Source organism: Mixophyes fleayi, chromosome 5, assembly GCF_038048845.1.
Source record: "Mixophyes fleayi isolate aMixFle1 chromosome 5, aMixFle1.hap1, whole genome shotgun sequence".
Classification (NCBI taxonomy): Eukaryota; Metazoa; Chordata; class Amphibia; order Anura; family Limnodynastidae; genus Mixophyes; species Mixophyes fleayi.
The window spans coordinates 72,672,915-72,689,371 of record NC_134406.1 but is presented as its reverse complement, the minus strand read 5'-3'; the positions used below and the strand labels follow the sequence as shown (position 1 = coordinate 72,689,371).

Genomic DNA, 16,457 nt, shown 5'->3' with positions numbered 1-16,457 from the left:
AGCGGTGCTTATGGCAGCAACATCTGCCCACACATGCGCAAACCCAATAAACAAAGAGGGAAATCTTTATAGTACAGATTGCAGCAGGACCATAACAAGGGCGGTGCAAGTGCCCAGGGTGCAAGGCCAATGGGGCGCTATGTCCTCCCATCATATGCAGCCCCCAGATGGTCCCGTCAGACTCACCGCAGGGCTGTAATTTTTCAGTGACAAGAAGCTGGCACAATGAGAAAAGCACTAGGCTCCCTGCACCCTGCTGTATAGCGGATGTGCAAATGTCACGTCAGGACGCTGTATGGGGGGAGCCAGCACGGAAACAAGAAGCAGGAAGAAGACAATAACTGAGCAAGGAGCAAACAGAGCATGAAGAACCAGGATGCAGACATAGGATAAGCTGAGGAGCCATAAGGTAAGTATATTGCTGGAAGGATAGAGGAGGGGGGGGGGGCTGTAAAAAAAAGAAAGAAAAAAAAAAAAAAAAAAAAAAAATCGGGTGTGGGGGACGAGGGAGCTGTAAAAGAACAGGGATGGGGGAGAGGGCCTGTAAAAAAAACAGGGATGGGGAGAAAGGGTTGAAATTAGTTGGTTTATTAAATATTACTGTTATTAATTTAATGTTGGGGGTTTTGAGGGTGAATATGTCTGCTAAATAAATGGGAATGCAATTAATTTAACGTTGCAGTTGATGTGGTAGGGGTATGTCTGCTTAGTAAAGATGAATGCTAGCAATTTAATATTTGGGCTGATGAGGGGGGAAATAGATATTTGAATTAAATGGGAATGCTATTCATTTAATGTTAGGACTGGTTGGGTGAGAAATCAGTCGGTTTATTTATCGTGGATGCTTTCAATTTAATGTTGGGGCAGGTTTGTGGTAAGGAGGCTTATTTTTTAAACGTAAACACTAATGTCGAGCTGGTTAGGTGGAGGTGGCCTAATTATTAAATGTGTGTGCTACTTAATGTTGGGTATATAAGTGGGAAAATAAGCATATTTATTTAATGTGAATGTTATTAATTCAATTCTGGGTCTGACTGGGTGCATGGAGGACTGTTTACTGAACAAAAAAACCTAATGATTTAAAATGTCAAGCTGGTAGGGGTTAGGGTGGCCTAGTGTTGTGCTCAACTTTCCAGGAGGTGAATAATAACGATCTCTTTTCCAAACAGGGCCCCAAAACATTCCAGTATCCGACCAAACAGAAACTGCCTTTAAGACACCGGCAGCAGCATCAGGTAGGAATGTCCCCCGGGGAGTGTGCAGGAGGGTGGGGGGGGGGTCTTGCTTAATATTTAGTTGCGGATCTGGATTGTAGTGCACACAACATAATGGCTATAACTTTCTTCCTGTGCTGCAGCCATATCATTAGTTGGTTTCATGTATAGAAAACATGATCAGTAGCAATCAAGTACAAAATCCTGATGTTAGATTAAAAACAATATATGGGACAGCAGGTAATGTGTGCCTGTCCCCAGGACACTGTTTTCCTAACCGCTTTGTTCCCGTACGTGTGACATCATTCCACTTTTCTGATTACCCGGCTCTCAGAGCAGCCAGGTGATGTAACCAGCACAAGAAGAGAGCAGCCTGAGCCTGTAAGATCAGGTTACATCACAACCATTACAAGATTTGTGAATGAAGAAAGAATAGGCATGAAATGATGGACAATTTAATATATTAGGATCTACTGTTAATTATCCAGCAGTAAATATAACTACATACACCAAACTCTACCTATCTATTCACAGTATCCATCCCCTACTATACAATGTCAGAAGTAGTATGTACAACCCATCTGTGCTGACAAACATGTTAGTGTGCAGTCAGTGATTGTCTGTTCTGTGCAGTATGCAGAGATATACAACACTGGAAGGTGCGAGGTTGTGTCAGGAGGGGTACGCACAGTGCTCCCTTTTTATAAAGCCAGGTTAAAAAACAAATCTAAGCTCGTGTTATAAAGACAGATACATATAATCCATTCCCAAAAACATACTGGTAGGTTAATTGGCTGCTAACAAAATTGACCCTAGTCTCTCCCTCTGTGTGTGAGTGTGTGTCTATATTAGGGAATTTAGACTGTAAGCTCCAATGGGGCAGGGACTGATGGGAGTGAGTTCTCTGTACAGCGCTGCGGAATTAGTGGCGCTATATAAATAAATGATGATGATGATGAAATAGAATTCATATATTTTAAAGCATGCTTGTACCTAAAAATTACCTGCTGGTAAGCAAGAGTTGCGTTATGAAAGGTATGGTATAAACAAGGAGAACTGCACTAGTTTACACAATATTACAACCTTAAATTTATTTACATGGAAAAGCCTATATAACGAAAATAACATTATTGGGCCCTAGATCACTGCCAGATGATGGTTGGAAAACCCTGAGACACAGACAACAGGGACAAACCAGTAGAGGAAGTTACAGTCATGGGAGACACTGCTTTTCATTTTATGTTTTTGTTGGTTTGAATGTTAGACACCAATGTCACTGCCACTACAGATGGAAACTCCCTGTGACATCACCATTCCGACCATTACCTCACACTGCACCACGGACAATAGTCCAGAATACACTCATATTTCTGTACTGCCTGACCACCTTGCGGAGGAGGCTACCAAAGTAGTTTATATGTACACTTTGCAATGCGTAAAATCTTAATAAATATCAGTAATGCACTATTGGGGTCTATTTGTTTTTTTGTTTTGTTATTTAAAAGGTCACTTTCATACTGAAAGGACTGAAGCAGCGACTGAGTAACAATATTCTGGGAGTACCACTCCTGTGATATATCGGGTAATATAAGAGAAAAATGTCTGTAAAAGGATTTCCTCTTTAAGTACTTCTACATAATATGTCTCTCAGTTGCTTTGAAATGTACTGTATTTGAAGTACCCAGGCTGAGACAATTTAATGTTATATAAAACATCAGCTCTTTTAATAAAACCGAGATTCTTTGAGAATCTTGGGCCTCAGGCAATTGTCCTATTTGACCCTGAATGAAACAGCACTGCAATCTTTTATTCAGGATTGTTCCTTAATGCGCTGGCAGGAAGTATTGCTCAATTAATCACACAAGGACTTATTTATAAAGAGGCATAATGTCAAACCGATATAAAATAAATATCATATAATTATGTATTTTGCATATGTCTAAAAATACGGGGACATTTGATACGTACAGAGGACTTATTATGTACATTGATGCATGCTGAAGTCTCCCTTTTCGGTTGCTGATGGCTATATCCTGTGGGCTAACAAGATACAATTAATTTAAATGTGGTCAGAAGTCTAGGAAATTCATGGCACTGGCATAAATCTAAAAGTCAATAATGCTATTGACCTCTGCACATTTCTGTGTGCAAAAAGGAGAAATCATTGTTATGAAGAATATCTCCGGACACCGGACCATACTGAAAACACAGAGCTGCCGAATATATATATATATATATATATATATATATATATATATATATATATATATATATATATATATATATATATATACATATATACATACATACATATATATATACATATATATACATATATATACACATACATATATATATACATATATATACATATATATACATACATATACACACACACACAGATGTTTGCAACTAATTTGCTGTGGCTGATGGGTGGGATTTATTTTTTTTATTTATCTTACAGATCAACTATTTCTCTCTTGTCAATAATTGTCCTGTTTATATAGTTGGAAGGGTTTTATGAATTGTAATGTCCATTTCTTTTTATAAAGCAACAAATCAAGTGTTACAAACAACAGACAGACTGCTTGTTTTTCCATCTCGCCCATGACTAAAGATTAAAAGACTGAATGATTATTTAACACAGTTGCTAATAGACTCTTTCAGGAGATGTGACCTTTGACTGATCCCTATTGTACCAAGTTATAAATCAAGTCTATTAGTCTCTGTAAGGAAAATGACCTAGAATAAGAAGCATTTTAAAATAAAAAATAAAAAAATGTATTTGCTAGTCGAATGAAAACGGACCTGTAACTGTCTTTAAAATAGAACTCCACACAATTTATTTATTTTTTAATTCATAGCACGTAACTAATTGAAAATTATTTATTTTACTTTTCTGCTGCCTTCTGCTGGGAACAATAGAATATATTAAAAGGACCACTACATCTTAAACAAAAGTTGCCATATATAGGTCATTAAATTTGGTCCTCCCAAACTATTTTTTGGTATTCCAAAATGTAAACTTAATATTTTCCATTAGTGTCATGATGGATATTTAGAAGTGGCAAGATGGCTATTTAATGGGACTGTTTTGGTTTTACAATGAAAGCTGTAGCAGATGTGGTATATACCAGCCCACTTTGACCACTGTGGGTGTGAAAAATTAATTAGATATATATATATATATGTACACACATGCACGCATATATGTACATATACACACACACCAGTCTCCTGGGTTTGATGAATTCTAAAGATGACAGTTCACATCAAAAGTTGGCTTAATGAGAATACTATGTGGCAACAGCTATAATAATGTTGGTCAGTTTTCAGAATTGACACCTCACGGTGACCAAAAGGATAGAACAATTCCAAGCATGAGTGCTGAAATGACAATACACAAGTTTTGGGGCTAGATTTACTAAGCTGTGGGTTTGAAAAAGTGGGGATGTTGCCTATAGCAACCAATCAGATTCTAGCTGTCATTTTGTAGAAAGCATTAAATAAATGAAAGCTAGAATCTGATTGGTTGCTATAGACAACATCTCTACTTTTTCAAACCCGCAGCTTAGTAAATCTAGCCCTTGTTGTTGTCTGCTTATGGAAGATACAGTTTGCAGTGAGAAGCCCAGGGGAATATCAGGTGAACTTAGGCTCTGATGACATATATATATTTGTATGGGTACTAGGGTACAATGCAGGTTATGTCAGAAACTTTTGTTGACATTTATAACATTACCAGAGCTCAGAGCCAATCAGAGATACAATTGGTTTGTAATACATCACCTCCTCTACCTGCTCCATCTGAATGAAGCAAGAAGCAGTGGGGAATGGCAGAGAATGAATTACAAGGGGGTGGGGAAGAGCTAATTTAAAGTTAACGGGCCTGCCATTGGGAGGTAGCAGTCTGTAATTTCACACACTGCTTAGATATAAAAATCTAAAAACAGATAGATAGATAGATAGATAGATAGATATAAATATATGATCTTGACACAATTTCCATTGTATTTACATCTGATGTTCAATTGAGTGCAAGCTACAATGTCCTTCAATGAGCTTACTGAAATATGTGGTGTGGATCCCAAATTATGTATTAAAATATATTTTATTCCAGTAAGTCCCTGAAATTATTGCATACATGTTTTTTTATGATTAGCGTTTATTTAAAGCAATGTAAATGTTATTTTAGGGGTCCTTTAAAGTTACTGTCCTATTTACGTGTGTGCTAGACAGCCAACATGTAGCACTAGAATAGAATTTGGCAGGCAATTACTTTTAGGTTTTTTTCTTTGTTGCTGAATTCTACAATATGGTTAAGCTTTAGTACTGGTAAATTTAAATGCTGTTTTTCAAGCATGTCAGCAAAAAACTGAATAACAATGCTAACAAATGATATTATAATTTAGATGGGCTATGAATATAAATTAAAACATGAGTGGACATGTACTTTAAAACATCCAATATGGGCTAATATTACTGTGTATTAGCAACCTGAGTAACAGACGTAGAATGTACATTGGTGCTGCACTACTTCAAGCTGGCTGTTGACAGATTACACGTCCTCTCTCCACGGTGTTCCTGTTCCCGGGACACAGGCCATGATTAAGAACTTCAGTGGGCTGGGAGGAACTCAGGTCACATACATGGAGGGATCAAATGCCCTTGTGGTCACCCAGTCAATTTCTGGTCACACAGAGTTACCTGTGTGCTATACTGCAAGAGCAACTTTAAATGACACCTGAAACCTCTGATGTTTTGCTACTGGAAAGAGACCCTGGTCCTTAAAAGATGCAGAAAAGTTATCTTACATCACCCAAAGAGCAACAGCAATTTGTTAACATGTTGTTTGTTTGTTGTTTTATCACTTTCTCATGTATATGCTTTGAAAATGAAGGTGACATCAAGATAGTTTCCTATGCCAATGCACCTCTCCTATTCACATAGCAATGTGTGTTAATGTCCAATGCTCCAGGATTGCTAAGTTACCCTGTAATTATCTCTTACCCTGTAGTACAGTGTTTCCCAAACACTCCCCTAACAGTGCATGTTTTCCATATCTGCTTGCTGGAGCACAGGTGTAATCATTACTGACTGACACATTGTAACAGATCCACAGGTGGTACTAATTATAATGTGTTAGTCAGTAATAACTGCACCTGTGCTCCAACAAGGAGATATGGAAAACATGCACTGTTAGGAGTACCTAAGGACTGAGCTTGGGAAAAACACTGCTGTAGTGCATTGAAATGTGAATGAAGAGGTGGTAGTGACATAGGGATCAATGATCCCAAACTCCACCTGCAATTTTAAATAATTGTGCCCACAATGATCACAGCACAGGCACAGAGAATATCATTATAGGATAGGTCTGTACGAGTCACCAAACATTCCTTACAAGTCCTCATGAGCTATAAAATGCATTTATATATTTTAATTGAGTTACCTCTACTTTCAACTGAAGTGTAGAATATTATATATTGAAAACAAGTAATTTTCCCATATGCAAATTCTCATAGACATAAGAGTATGCTAAGACATTTAACAGGTCATTTAACTAGTCGTAAAATGTATTCTCTATTTCGAACAGGAAATATTGTTATTATCAACAGACAGCTATTTCTTCAGTCTGCTGCATACAGCCTAAACAGAAAGGAATTTGGGCTTTTCTGAGCAGATGTGGATGTTTTAGATGGAGGTTCTTTTTTTGGCTTGTTCAATAAGCATGCAAAGGCAGACAAACATCCTCAGACAACACCTCAGGAGGCTTTCTGCATCTGTCTGCAGAGAGAGGATCACATCCTGGAACTCTTTAAAGTGCTGATACATACTGTGATTTCCATGGTCAATAAGGCCATTTTATACCTAATTTGCTGCAAATTACAGCATTTGTGGACACAAAATACATGGGGAGCCGTGAGATATTGGATGGTAAATGCTGTTGGATGATGACTGCATCTCGCCATACATGTCAGTAATGGGCAAGAGACAGCACAAGGGCCACGAGCAGCCCTTCGTGCCTTCACTTGCATCCCGCAGCTCCTTCCTGCTGTAATATCAGATGTGTTTGCTATAGCTTCTAACATGTCTTCTGTTTAAAATGCCTGCTGATATTGTATTACATATAGGTATCGCTTTCTTTGATTAAATGCATTGATTTTACTTATTACTGAGATTAATGGTAATGTGCAGCCCTTTTGAAGGTTAGAGGGTCGTACCATGGGGCCCCTGTATGAGTGTATGAGGATCACTATCGCTGATGTATGTGGTCATCATCCTACCCACTATTGGAGCTGCCTCAGAAAACGGACAAAGATATTTATGGCCAAATCTGAAATAGAATCAGGCCATGCGACGGTGAAACCATATCAGCCAGTGTATGGCCAGATTTTTTTTCCTTATCACAGCCAAACATGTTCATGTTTTTGTAACATAAAATACAGGAGACATTTATAAAACTGGAACAACTGTAGTAAAAAGTTGAGTTATGTAAAAACTGCACTCACTTTATACACAAGAGTTACATACTTTAATTATCCAACTTATGTCTGAAATTTAACAGTGAAATATTAAATAGCTGAAAATGTTGTAATATTGTGCTACCATTATTATCATCTATTTATATGGCACCAGTAATTCTGCAGCGCTGTACAGAGAACTCGCTCACATCAGTCCCTGCCCCTTTGGAACTTACAGTCTAAATTCCCTAACATACACAGACACAAAGACTATGGTCAAATAACCTACTAGTATGTTTTTGGAGTTTGGGAGGAAACAGGTACACTCGGAGGAAACCCACGCAAACACGGGGAGAACATACAAACTCCACACAGTTAAGGCCACGGTCATATCAAACTCATGAACCCAGTGCTGTGAGGCAGAAGTGCTAATCACTAGCCCATTTTTTTGGCTTAAGTAAAATCACTCCTGTGACAGAGATGTACTTGCAAATCATTCCTCTGTGCTATGGCATGTGATGCATTGTGGGATATGATGTGATGCATTGTGGTTAATGTAGCATTTAGGTTTGCAACAACAAAGTCCATAAAAAGATTTCTGTGTAAGAAACCTGTAGCTTAGCCATAGGTCTGACGATTAAAACAATAATATTTTCATTTTATAGTCTACATTAGTCATATCAAACATTTATGGACATGTGGCTTGTGTTCACGATGACAAGGGCACCTTTTCAATTGCCACTTCAGGCGGTGAATTTTTGAGATATGACAAAAGTTGAAGGTCATAGTACAAAGCGCCAAAGTGACTTTTAATACGCCTACAAACAACAGGTGATGTAAATGTCATTGTGAGATGTAACTACTCTCCAAGTACATTTGACTAATTTACTGACATATTACAATATTAAAATTTGATAGATTCTACAGATTGTTATACAATCCCAATAATGCCTACTCATTAGAATGAACGGTAAATAGGCATTATCAGCACATTGTACTAAACTATCAACTCACCATTGAATAATCTGTTTGTATGTTAATTACTGAAAGTCCCAGACAACCCTTACTACTGAAAATCCATAAACTCCAGATGCACGCTTGTGCCAGCGCACGAAACCATTTGTGAGACAAGTAAAAGAGGGACTTTGCTCCCTACTAAAACTGTATTTGCCACTATGTGGAATTGTGACGCTATATAAATAAATGATGATGATGATGATGGGGGGGGAGGTTCAGGATACAAATAGCCCATAGATCAACCTACAGAAATGTATATTTACACCAATTTACTGACCTTTTCACATATTAAGCAAACTGTAATGCTTAGGGGCATATTCAATTGTTCTGAATCCCCGCTGCGTTAAAACTATTACCGTTATTCCGGAAATAGTAAGCTGGATTTCGGGGAGCTGCGAGCTGAAATCCAGCGAGAAAACTATCGTAATAACGGTATTACGCGCACTATTACTAGTGTGCGGAGCGCAAGATTTTTGGCCTTTCCGCCAACAATTGAATATGACCCTTAGTGTCAATTAAGACAGACCAATTCAGTGTCATAACAAAATTAGTGTGCTATTATTTATTAGTTTTTCTTCTACAAATATATGAAGAATTGTCTTATGTGTACTGGACATCTCTGCCATATTACTAAATAAAAGCAAGTGCAAAGATGTATTACTGAAACACTACATTGTAGTATTGGTATAGAAAATTACATTATTATGTTTACTAATATATGAAATAATATACCCCTACTGTAAATTATAAGGATATTATATTATAAGTTATCAAGGAGTTCCGTGCACATAGTCAGGCATGAGGCCACAGCAACAGTGCTTTAATACTTGTCATGGATCCCTGAATACCTGTAACAATTTACAGTAGAGAGTGCATTATTCAATTATCCTAATGAACAAGTGGCATCAGAACTAATTGTTTAGATACTATGTACAGGAATTAATACATAGTTCAGCATAACTCTACTGTGTAACTATAAGCATTTCTGTATTACAAAAAAAAAAAACAGTTAGAAGTATAAGTGAACTGTGTAGAAACTTGAGAAGCAACGGATAAGAGAACCGAGTATCGGCCGAATCGCAATAAGAACGTACGAATAGTAACCGGGGGCCCAAAACCAGAGTGCTGTCTCTAGCAGCACGATCCCCACCTTGGTGCCTCTTCACTCTGTCCACAAGTGTCACATTACCAGAAACCAAACTCTTACTACTCGTACATAACTAGAAGAAAGACAAACTGCTGGACTGCATAAAACTACACAAACACACATAATGAAATCTAAAAGTAGTAAAAACTTACCAAGAATCTGAACAGTAGCATACGTATGGGGGGCTGTCAAAGTCCAGAGTAAAGGGAGAAGCCACACAAAGCCCACAGCATCCATTTTGCTGAGTTCTCATAAAAGTACAACTGAAAAAAAGTATAAAGTAATCCAGAAAGTTTCTTCACCGGGTACTCTTTAGTTCCTTTTCCTTCTGTCTACCCCCCGTTCCCCTTCCTAATGTCCCCGCTCTGCTCGGGCTGCAAAGCTAAGCAGTCCTCCCTGCATTCCTCTGAGTACCGTTGCCAGAAACCTCTGTGACTCACTAGCAAGTCCTGGGGAAACAGGAAATCTTCAAATTCACAAACAGCTGTGCTTGGCCTCTACTTTTTTTTTTTTTTTTTTTTTTATCTTAAAACCTCGCCCAGTTGCTGTCAGTCATATGACATGAGCCTGCACCCTTTTGCTTCACACTACGGCTCTTGCATTGCAGTTTTATCTTGTAGTTTTGTTTATTATTTAATCTTGTTATAAGGGATCTTTTCTTTTCTGTACACTTCTCTATTTTATAGTGAGAGCACCATGGTCTGTTCTGATATACTGTAAACAGCTGTGTGGTTTAATTGCTTTACTTGTGCTTTTAATCCGAGAATTGGATAATGATACTCATTAAGACTTTATTATCTATTTTTTGAAGCTCAGGTAATAAGATGTACACTGTATTGCCAATTTGTCATTGTGCTGTTATATAAATGCTGCATGTGTGTTTATAAATGCTATGTGTAAGGAATTTAAACAATGCAGCTCAAGCATGGTGTTGTGAGTGGGTGGTCACATTGTTTATCTTCCAGTACATTTATACTGTATGTGGAGGTTTATTGTCTTTTAGCCTTTATTACATAAACTTATATACGCCTCAGGTCTATGAATAGGCATTCAGAACAATTTAATCATTGAAAGGCCATGACAAAACAAAGTGAGAAAACCCTGCTTACAAATGTTTACAATCTAGAAGAAAGTTGGTAATTTATTCATTTTTGGGACTGTTTTAAGATTTAAACTAAAATGCCCTGTTAATAATTTTCTATTCCCATATTGTACATTATTTGCAGGCATTATGGGGACACAATCAATATTATTTCCTATTACTAAATCCATTAATATATAAGGGGGATTTGTTTACCAAAAATACAGCCAGGGTTATGGAAGGGATTACAGCCATTACAGCTCTTCATGTGGTTTGCATGCAGCACATATTTCTGATTTTACCACTGCCTATTTCTTTGATACTGTGGCTTGTAGGCAACTCTTGGATATGATTCATATTATATATCAGGCTTAGGCCACATGTGGCCCTCCAGGAGAGGGAGTACAGGGTACAGACATAGGGTAGTACAATAATGGTATCAATTCATAGTTAAAGTAAATGACTTGCAGAGAGGCTGCAGTAAATATGTACATATTAAGCCATATCAAACTGATATGAAATCAGTGGTAGATGTCGGTGGGTGCTGCAGTGGAAGGCCCATTAAGAGAATCCAATAGTAGGGGCCCACCAGGGGGAGTGTGGCCAGCGACCAGAGAGGTATGAGCAGCCACTAGATGGGACATGGTAAGCCCACAAAGGTCATGGCTAGCGTCATAGTGTAATATGCTACAGCAGGAATTACAGCAGGGAAGAAGTTGTCAAAGTAGGATCTTGAAGTAAGTGATGTTTATTAGCTCAAGTGTCCTGATAAGCAGGGCCGGTGCTAGGGTCCATGGCGCCCTAGGCATTTTGAAAAAATCGGCGCCCCCCCCCCCCCTCCAGCAAAAATCGGCGCCTCCCCCCCACCCGCAAAAATCGGCGCCCTCCTCCCCCCCTCACCCCGTCTTTCCTTACCTTGTCACACCACCGTCGCCTCTCTGCTCCGTCTCCTCCCCTCCACTCACTGACACTAGTGAGTGGAGGGGAGGAGACGGAGCAGAGAGGCGGCGGTGGTGAGCAATAGCCTCTCCCCCCTCCCCGTGCATCTGAATGCTGTGCGGCGGCCTGGTGCCTGTCTGTCTGGGGTGAAAGATATATCTTTTAAATCTCCCGCTGAAAACTACCTCCAGGGACCCTGGCTCTCACCCCTGGCTGAAAAAGATCCAGGGGAGAGCAGACAGATCCCGGGTAGCAGTACCTGCCCTGTCGCTAGCTGAAGCTCTTCAAGCTCCAACAAGCGACTTAGCCTCCTGGGTCACCCAGGAGACGCTGCTCCACCTGGATCTATTTGATTCCAGGTGGCTGGTGTGATAGTCCTTCCTGCAGCCACTGCAGCTGGCTGCCGGGAGATGAAGACACCAGGGCTACTCTTGCTGCCCCCGCTGGACACTCCCCCCCCCCAGCACCACATTGCTTCAGTTTACCGAACAGGGAATGGAACTGCAGCAGAACCCCACTAGGAGAGCCCCAGATGCCCACTAGACCAACAGGGAGCAGGTAGGCACACTTTACATTTTAATTTTCACACATTTAATTTAAGATACACATTTTACACTACACAGTTTAGTTTACATATAAACTTACATTATACACATTTTACATTTATAATACACATAGTTAAACTCAGATGCACTCTCGCCGCCTAGCACCAGAAGTTAACCGTTCCAGTGCTGCGTGCCATTGAATGACCGGCGCTGAAGCTCCTATACATTAATACAGTTGCCATTTATTGATTGCAAACGTTTAAAATACTTTCTACACTCCCTGGCACCTAGCACAGGGGTTTATCCACTTCCTTGCTGCGGCGCTGGGTACTACCTACTCAGCGCTGAAGCACACATTTTCAAAACCATTTTTATTTTATTAAACATTTCTCATGTCACCCTATCCACGTAGCGTCTAGCGCCGTTGAGTTAACCCCAATGGTGCCGGGTATTAACCCTCCCAGAGCTTCATTTCAAGATGGCCACCGCCCTCGTCTGGCAGCTGGTACTCTGGACCCGGCCTATAGGCAGTTTTACTGAATGCCTCATAATGCAGGGCCTGGCTGGGTTAGAGGGCAGTGGGCATCTGCCCTGCAGTCCAGTCCCATAGCGGGCTACCTTGCTGGGTCACTGGGCCACCTGCATTTTCTTTCTTTAAAGTAGGTTTCTGAGTCAAAACTTGCCCCCCCAGGCTAAAATTTGCCAGCCCTCCCCTGCCATAATGTATTTTACAATACAGCCCACTTGGATGACTGTGACAAATGCGGTGGCGGAGGCGTAAAAGCAATGCGATTTCTTCAATAAACACCTCCCAGGATCAGATAGTTTATCATTCAGACCTGATCCTCAAAGAATTTCAAAGTTTTTACTCTTTACCCTATGATCTGAATGCCTCTAAACCACCGCCCCCTGGCCAAAGCGGATTGATGATAACTTATGTTAATGTCACCTCCCAAAGCTTCCCGACTCAGCTCTCAAATATTTCAGCTCTGATATACCAGAGGAAGAGACCACTACATCCTTGCGTTACATGAGGTTTGCGTCTTTCTAGCCGGGCCTAGACGGCTTTCCAGCTAAATACTACAAACAATTTGCTAGTGTTCTAAATCCTAAACCTGCCATCTGATTTAATTCTATCTTAGATGGGGCATCCTTTGATCCAGCCACAACCCGAGCCTGGATCAAGTTCATCCCAAAGGAGGGCAAGGATTCCTCCCTCTGTAGTAGTTACCACCCCATTTGGTTACTGAATGTGGACTTGGCGATATATGCTAAGATATTGGCAAACCGTGTGAACACCATCCTCTCAATGCTAGTGCATCCTAAACAGGTCAACTTTGTCCCAGGCCGCCAGTTGGCAGACAACACTAGACATACCATAGATCTCATCCAACATATTAATGAGAACAGGCAAGCCTCCCTACTCCTATTGCTAGATGCTGAAAAAGTGTTGACCAAGTTGGTTGGCCCTTCATGATAATAACTCTTGCTTCCTATGGCTTCCAGGACCGCTTTCTCACTGGGATTTCAGCCTTATTCTACAACCCCACTGCCTCGGCCCAGGTGAATGACTCCTCCTCACCCTCTTTTCCCGTCCGTAATGGGACCCAACAAGGTTGTCCTCTTTCCCCACTCCTCTTTGCACTAATCGTAGAGCCACTAGCCATAAAGATTCATCTCAACCCAGACATCACTGGTGTACAACTGGCCATTCATTTTTACAAAATAGGGCTCTATGCAGATGATATTTCACTCACCATCACTAACCCCTTATTCTCACTTCCTAATTTATTCCGGGAACTCGACACCTTCTCTGCCATGTCTAATTTTAAAATTAACATGACCAAAACTGGCATTCTGGACTTTTACATCCCCCCACGGCAAAAACAGCTTTTAGAATTAAATTTCCCATTTCACTGGAACTCCATTCATATCAAATACCTAGGTATAGCGCTCATTAAAAAGGTAGAACATCTTTACCAGGCCAACTACCCTCCCCCTTCTCCACAATAGCCTGAATTAGGAATGACTTTGCATCCTGGGATAAACTCATGATATCTTGGGTGGGTCGGATAACTTCAGCAAATATGAAACCTACTCCCCAGATTGTTGTACCTCTTTTACACCCTACCCATTATGGCCCCCCCCTCCAACTCTCAAAATGCTGCAGGCCTCCCTGATGTGCTTCATTTGGTCCAATAAAAGACCCAGGATCCTTGCTCGCATATTAAAACATTCCTCCATGGCAGGTGGACTCGGCCTCCCCAACCTCCGAAACCCCTATTACACGGCCCGATTGGCCCAATGTGTGCAAAGGCACTCCCCACCTGGGACCAGGGTTTGAGTCAACCTAGAGTCAGGCTTCTCTCCCCCACTCCCCCAATTGTGATACACCTCTGGTCCAACCATGCCTTCACACCAGGCCTTTCCAGCTCAATGCATATCAAATGGACAGATGCAGGTATATTACTCCTCAACCATGTAACCAGGAACACAACTTTCCCGCAATTTTCCAAGTTGGTGAGACACCAGGAATTTTCCAAGGGACAGTTCCATCCATACCTGTAGGTCAGGCATTTCCATCAAACTGTTAAAACCCAATTGTCAGCTAAACCACCCATTGCATTTGAGAATCTGTGTTTTTCTGGACCTTCCTCGAGAGGCCTTATATCTACAATTTATAAAGCGCTGCTTCCTCTCGCAACAGAATATAGGGACCGTTTCCAGATGCAGTGGGAGGCAGATCTGGGTAGACCAGTGGATATACCCTCTGTTCCCAAACACATACTGTTACAAGTACCAATCCCAGACCTCCCTACTCATACCCATAAGTTGTCCAGGCATATTATTAGCGTGGTGACATGCCAAATTGCTTATCCTGGAAAAATCCCTCACCACCAATGCTTCAAATGGTCTGCGGCTGGGTCTGGCACACATACAAGATGGAACATATCACCAGCATCCTGAGTGGTTCCTCCGCATCCTTCCACAAACTTTGGTCTCTGTGGGTCACATATCACAATCAAACTTTACTTCGATTCTGAACGGTTCTCCACATGTGACCCAACATTTCTATAGACTTTGCAGAGCACTTAAACTACTACTTTCTCTCCACTCCACTGGTTATTATGTGCTAGGCACCCATGTATTAGGTCAGCTCTCTGGTCTTAGATGCCACACCCACGCCATAGCCGGAGCTAAAGCAGAAAGATACAACAAAGGGGGGGGATATTACACTAGATCCTACATCCTGGCACCCCAAGCAAGTTTACACGATGCATCAGCAGGGTTCACAGCTCCTTCAAACTGAAGGCTTCAAACCTTTAATGGGTGAACAGGCTGGTACGCTGAGCACCTTTCAAGCATGGCGCCCACCCACTGTCATGGAAATCACAGTGGGTGGGCATCATCAGTTCACAGTCTGGAGCCTTGCGACATGGGAAGGGGATGGGTCCTCTGCCAGTGGAGCCAGTCCAACACTGGCACGCACATTATTTAATTTGGTTTGATTGAAATCAGTATGATAGTGGTGAAATCAAGATGGGATATGGTGTCCAGGCAAGGAGGGGTTTTTGAAGACAATTTCCTTCATTCTTTTAGGTTGTTCAATTTTTTACATATGACACTTGCAAACTGATTATTTGAAAATGTATCCATGACATTCTGAGGATTTCATAAAATACCACCAATTCACCATGTATATTTCTGCAAAAGTCAACCGTATATTCAAATAGAGGCAGGCCTAATAGGGAAGGTTATCACTGTGGCTGAAAACCCCATCTCTTTTTCAAGATACCATAACGTCTCAAAATATTAGAGGTCAGGCATTTGCATAAGACAAGCACTCTGTTAGGGCATAACATTACCACTGATAAAGAAACAGCTTGTAGTTGTGGGGAAGTACCAATTAGAGTTAAAAGAGTTCAAAGTTCATTAGTAAAATTCCATTCCGCACTGTATTTGTAAATTCATGTTTTCATGTAATTTATAATCTATTACTAGTCTATTACTAGCTCCAGAGCCAGTGTGTTATAAGAGAAAAAATGGAAGATT

The 16,457-nt window shown here is 40.6% G+C and overlaps 1 protein-coding gene across 1 annotated transcript in view; it reads right to left on the bottom strand.

Annotated features, from left to right (window-relative positions):
• The window catches only part of TGFBR2 (transforming growth factor beta receptor 2), a 66,980-nt gene extending 56,664 nt beyond the window's left edge, over nucleotides 1–10,316 (bottom strand). Inside the window, exon 1 of the mRNA XM_075212380.1 lies at nucleotides 9,992–10,316. Coding sequence (XP_075068481.1) covers nucleotides 9,992–10,076 — 85 coding nt within the window. The 5' untranslated portion in view covers nucleotides 10,077–10,316. The remainder of the gene's footprint in view (nucleotides 1–9,991) is intronic.
• Between the last annotated feature and the right edge of the window lie 6,141 nt (nucleotides 10,317–16,457).